This window comes from Pristiophorus japonicus, chromosome 13 (assembly GCF_044704955.1).
Source record: "Pristiophorus japonicus isolate sPriJap1 chromosome 13, sPriJap1.hap1, whole genome shotgun sequence".
Taxonomy (NCBI): Eukaryota; Metazoa; Chordata; class Chondrichthyes; family Pristiophoridae; genus Pristiophorus; species Pristiophorus japonicus.
The window spans coordinates 7,264,843-7,271,018 of record NC_091989.1 but is presented as its reverse complement, the minus strand read 5'-3'; the positions used below and the strand labels follow the sequence as shown (position 1 = coordinate 7,271,018).

Genomic DNA, 6,176 nt, shown 5'->3' with positions numbered 1-6,176 from the left:
TAGAGAGCAGACAGGGCCTCGGTTTAACGTCTCATCTGAAAGACGGCACCTCCGACAGTGTAGCACTCCCTCAGTACTGCACTGGAGTGTCAGTCGAGATTTTTTTTTGTGCTCAAGCCTCTGCAGTGGACTTGAGCACCCATGCCTTTGTTGCCTCTAGACTTGACTAATTCCAACGCTTTCATGGGCAGCCTCCCATCTTCCACCCTCCATAAACGCAAGCTCATTCGAAATTCTGCTGCGTGAATCCTAACTCGCACCATTCACCCATCACCTCTGTACTCGCTGATCTCTGCGCGCTTCCGATTTCTGGCCTCTTTCACATCCCCGATTTTAATCGCTCCACCATTGGCGGCTGTGCCTTCAGCTGTTGAGGCTCTGCGCTCTGGAATTCCCTCCCTAAACCTCTATGCCTCTAAGACATTCCTTCATACCTGCCTCTTTGACCAAGCTCTGTGTGGCTCAGTGTCAAATTTTGTTTAATAACGCACCTGTGAAGCACCTTGGGACGTTTTACTACATTAAAGGTGCTATATAAATACAAATTGTTATGATTGTAATCATTGTTATGTATAAACAAAATGCCATTTATTTATTCTGTCAACATTTTCATAAATTAAAAACTTATCAAACTATGAAAGTACACCTATGGTCACAGTTGAACGCAATCTTGTATTTTCCAGCTGGTGGGTCACTGCAGAATATTGAGGCCAATTTTAGTGCGTCTACTTGTGGCGAAGATCATTTAATTCAGAACTGAGACAATCCTGCAGCCAAACTTGTGTGAAAGCTCAGTACCATGCCAGATGGTTCACCAAGTAAAAAAAAAAGGTCATGTATAAAAAAAATCACTGGGTGACTGAGTCAATGATTGAGTTTTAGCCGTGGCTCAGTGGGCAGCACTCTCTCTCGCCTCTGAGTCAGAAGGTTGTGGGTTCAAGTCCCACTCCAGGGACTTGAGAACATAAATCTAGGCTGACATTCCAGTGCAGTGCTGAGGGAGTGCTGCACTGTTGGAGGTGCCGTCTTTCGGATGAGACGTTAAACCGAGGCCCCGTCTGCCCTCTCAGGTGGACGTAAAAGATCCCATGGCACTATTTCGAAGAAGAGTTATCCCTGGTGTCCTGGGGCCAATATTTACCCCACAATCAACACCACTGAAAACAGCTAATCTGGTCATTATCACATTGCTGTGTGTGGGAGCTTGCTGTGTGCAAATTGGCTGCCGCGTTTCCTACATTACAACAGTGGCTGCACTCCAAAAGTACTTCATTGGCTGTAAAGTGCTTTGGGACGTCCTGAGGTTGTGAAGGGCTCTGTATAAATGCAAGTATTTTTTTTTTAAACTGTTGTCATGAACAAAAATTTACTGAAAAATACAATTATTCTCAAAGGAATGGGTTCCTCTGCTGTTAATATGTTTCTATGTTTTTAAATACTTTACAGATTATACGTTTCTGGACAAGCTGCCTGCCCTGGGGGAGGTGGCTGCTGTCACGAGCTGGAACCTATCAGAGTCTGGAGGTGGTGTCTGTTGGAGTTGATCCGCCCTCCTGTGATCAATTGCCTGTCTGGGGCTCTGGCTTTAGAAGCACGCGCTCAGGGGAAAGGCGGAAATTATATTTATTTCGGGAAGGGAGAGAAAAAGGTTAAAAGGAAACACAAAGGATGTTGGCTTCTATCCTCAGTGCAGTGATTAGTGGGCCATTGGGCAGGCCCGCGAGGGCAGTGTGCCAGAGTGTCAGACTGAGGCGTCTTTACCGCAGCGAGAGAGGAGTTTATGGCTACAAACCGCACAGGAATGACCGTAATGTCAAATGCACAGCAGAAGCAGTCCCCACTCCAGGTCAGTCGGCGTTGTTTGTCTTTTAAACCCCAGAGTTTTTTCAGGGTTGGAACTGGACTGTAAAACATGTAATGAGAGTAAGGGCGAGGGTCTGTAAACTGCTCCCCGCGCCAAGTCAGCGAGCATTGTAATTGCAAACTTTTGTGACTTTCAAAGTAATAATTTTAGGAAGGCGCTTCCTCGATTTTTGCTACATCGCTGCCGACACTGAACCTTCCACCTTCCACTGCAAATGGCTGCCTCACAGCTCTTAGTTTTGCTCCTCCAGAGCACTAGGAGGATGTTCCATGATCAGATCCTGAGTATACAACCACTGGGTTCCTGCATTTCAGCCTGACCTGTAAAGTTGCCAATGTTCTCGCTACCACACTGGTGTGGTAGCCAGTGTGCTCCTGCCTGGACTTCTGTCAGCCTGCTGGGTACACACGTCCCTTCCAACAGCTGCCGCCAGTTTTAGTCACACTGGAAACACTCAGCAGGTCAGGCAGCATCTGTGGAGAGAGAGAAACAGAGCTAACGTTTCAGGTCGATGACCTTTCGTCAGAATGGGGAAAAAGTTAGAGATGTTACAGATTTTTAAGCCAGCTCAGAGGCAGGGAAAGGAGGGGAGGACAAAAGGGAAGGTCTGTGATTGGGTGAAAGGCAGGAGACAGTAAAAGACAAAAGGGACAATGGTGCGAAGTGAAAGGATACAGTAATGGGACAGGTGAAGAAACAAAAGATGGGTCGAGAGGAGATGTAAATGGGAATAGCAGAATCAATAACAACGTGTATTTATATAGCGCCTTTAACGTTGTGAAACTTCCCAAGGCGCTTCACAGGAGTATTATGAGATAAAAATTTGACACCGAGCCTCATAAGTAGAAATTAGCGCAGGTGAAAGAGGTATGTTTTAAGGAGCGTCTTGAATGAGGAAAGAGAGGCGGAGAGGTTCAGGGAGGGAGTTCCAGAGCTTGGGGCCCAGGCAACAGAAGGCACGGCCACCGATGGTGGAGCGATTATAATCAGGGATGCTCAGGAGGGCAGAATTAGAGGAGCGTAGACATCTCTGGGTGGGGGGTTTGTGGGGCTGGAGGAGATTAGAGATCGGGAGGGACAAGGTCACAGAGGGATTTGAAAATAAAGGTGAGAATTTTGAAATCGAGGCGCTGCTTAACCAGAAGCCAATGTAGGTCAGCGAGCACAGGGGGTGATGGGTGATGCAGGCAGCGGAAAGAGTGTGTGGCAAACCAGTCCCACCCACCCTTTTCCTCAACGACCATATGTCCCATCTGTGACAGGGACTGTGGTTCTCGTATTTGACTGTTCAGCCACCTAAGGACTCATATTTTAAGAGTGGAAGCAAGTCTTCCTTGATTCTGAGGGACTGCCTATGATGATTGATGGGTGAGCGGGACTTGGTGCGAGTTAGGACACAGACAGCAGAGTTCTGGATCATCTCTAGTTTACGTAGGGTAGAATGTGGGAGGCCAGCCAGGAGTGTGTTGGACTAGTCAAGTCTATAGGTAACAAAAGCATGGATGAGGGTTTCAGCAGCGGATGAGCTGAGGCGGGGTCGGAGACGGGCAATGTTACAGCGGTGGAAATAGGCGGTCTTAGTTATGCTGCGGATATGTGAATCATCAGCAACAACTGCCATCTGAAAAAATGGGGGCGGAGGTTACGATTCTGCCATTTACATCTCCTTTGGACCCATCTTTTGTTTCTTTACTTGTCCCATTACCATCTCCTTTCGCCTTGCACCATAATTCCTTTTGTCATTTAATCTCTCCGATCAAGACCTTCCCTTTTGTTCTTTCCTCCCTTCCCCTGCCCCGACACTTGCTTAAAAACCTGTAACATCTCGAACTTTTTCCAGTTCTAACGAAGGGTCACCGACCTGAAACGTTAACTCTGTTTCTCTCTCCACAGATGCTGCCTGACCCACTGAGATTTCCAGCTTTTTCTGTTTTTACTTGTCACATCATCATCCTCATAGGCAGACCCTTGAAATCGAGGAAGACTTGCTTCCACTCTAAAAGTGAGTTCTCAGGTGGCTGTACAGTCCTATGCAGGAATTACAGTCTCTGCCACAGGTGGGACAGACAGTGGTTGAAGGAAAGGGTGGAGAGTCTGGTTTGCCTGCGCTTGATTTCTCCATGCTCTCGGCGACGAGACTCGAGGTGCTCAGAGCCCTCCCGGATACTCTTCCTCCACTTGGGGTGGTCTTTGGCCAAGGACTCCCAGGTGTCGGTGGGGATGTTGCATTTTATCAAGGAAGCTTTGAGGGTGTCCTTGAAATGTTTCCTCTGCCCACCTGGGGCTCGCTTGCCGTGTAGGCGTTCTGAGTAGAGCACTTGCTTACGGAGTCTCGTGTTGGGCATGCAGACGATGTGGCCTGCCCATCAGAGCTGGTCGAGTGTGGTCATCAGCAAGGGCAGACATCGATGATGTTAGATCTCTTAATTTCCAATGAAATATGAACTCCGGTTGTAGTTTTAATGTAACTTTATTCTGGCAGCAGCAACAAGCTCTGGTTTTAAGCCAGGCCTTTGTCCTTCTGAGACCACATGGCCAAAATGGCTGTACTTATACCTGGTTCAATTTACAGAAAAGAACTTGCCTTCTTTGACCTTATTGGCTCAATTGAAAGTATTTTAACCTTTAATTGGCTCGCTACCCAAGGTCCTAAAATTCCAAGTTGATTGATGACTTAATGCAATGTGGTCTGTGTTCTTTCAAAACTGCAGCCGGGCTGCAGAGCTTGAATTCCCTATCAATCCCCCCTTTGATTCTTTCACAAACTGCATCATAAAACATCAGCTATCACTGGTTAAACATTCTACAAAATAATTTCATACATCTTCATAGAGTTTCCTTCTCAAATTTGTTGATGTGTTTCGCCACATGTCCAGACTAGTAGCTTCCACACAAATTTACACCAACCCGAGTTCCATCGTGACCACAATGGAAGTCTGGTTTTAGTAGGTTAATTAACCTTATTCCAATTTAATCCAAATCAATATCTTAATTCAACCAGTAAACAACCTTCCCTTAAGCATAACATACCCCTGTGCCACGTACAGACGGTCTGCTGGAACCTGCAAGGTGTCTCACCTGCGGGGCAGCAGCTACAGCCGCCTGGTCGCAACAACATTTAATCAACATAAACAAACAATATAAAAGTAAAATAATTACAGCAAATAAAATTAAACCTTCCACCAATGAAGTTCCAATTGAACCTAGCCATTCAGTGGCACCGCTCCACAAAGTGAATGATGGGGGTTGCTTAAGGTTTTCTACCTCCTTTTGGATATGCTCCGCTAAGTGGGTAATTTCTTCGGAGCTATCTGGGATATATGTGCAACACTCAGTTCTGAGTAGGGCGCAAGTACCTCCCTTTTCAGCCAGGATGTAACCAAGGGCCAGTCTATTCTGTAGGGCTACTGTGCGGATTGCTACCATTTCTGCATTGATTTTAACTAGGGCCTCTGAGGTATCATTGGCTACCTGTTCCACAACGGATGCCATGTTAATGGATTCCCTTGCCAGTCTGGCGGTCCCATACCTGGGGATCAGAATGGCAAAGAACCTCTCTGTTTCTGTGATAGCGCTCTTAGGACGGTGTAAATGTTCCGACAGTGACTTTATATGATACATATAAGGCACAATGTAGGCTAAATAGCAGGATCCCTAATTCTGGGGCAGCCAAGGGTAGGCCTTGTGGCCACACACCCAATAAGTGCCATTATGGGCAAAGAATGTTAGCTGTTTCTTTGTCAGCAACACTCCGGGGCCTGTCCAGGCTTTTCCATCTGTTTTATTCAGAATCCCTGTTACGTTAAAAGTTCCCACATCGGCCCAGTTTGGACGGTTCCATGGCTTGATTATATTATAATTCCGGGAGCAGTTACTATACCCCATAATTTGGCCTCCTTCGATGTTTCTAATCAGACAGATCGATTCCCCCCGGTCTTCCTATTCCCGTTGTATTAGTGATAACAAAAAATGGGGGCCGTTTGGAATTATTGTAGCACGGTTGGTATCCCCCTTCAAAGATAGTCAGATTGTAACCTGCTGACTTCCATTTACGTGCCCAGTTTTCCTTATCCTGAAACGCATTGCCTGTTTTGTTTTGATTAATTATCCACTCAGCCATTTCCGAGATATTCAAGGGAACTGGCCTCAAGGGAATCCCTCCCTTTTGAGTGAATAGGAATATGCGCACACACTCAACAACTAGAAATGTTACCTTTTTTGACATAAATGTATGACATATATAAAAAGGTATTTACATGTAATTCCCTTGCTACCCTACTATTTCCCTTTGGTGCAGAGGGTCAGCTAGTAA

General features: G+C 46.3%; 1 protein-coding gene across 1 annotated transcript in view; it reads left to right on the top strand.

Moving 5' to 3' along the window:
* The first annotated feature begins 1,579 nt into the window (after window positions 1-1,579).
* dhtkd1 (dehydrogenase E1 and transketolase domain containing 1) overlaps window positions 1,580-6,176 on the top strand; it is a 99,943-nt gene continuing 95,346 nt past the window's right edge. Inside the window, exon 1 of the mRNA XM_070897105.1 lies at window positions 1,580-1,846. Within this exon, the coding sequence (XP_070753206.1) occupies window positions 1,669-1,846 (178 nt within the window). The 5' untranslated portion in view covers window positions 1,580-1,668. The remainder of the gene's footprint in view (window positions 1,847-6,176) is intronic.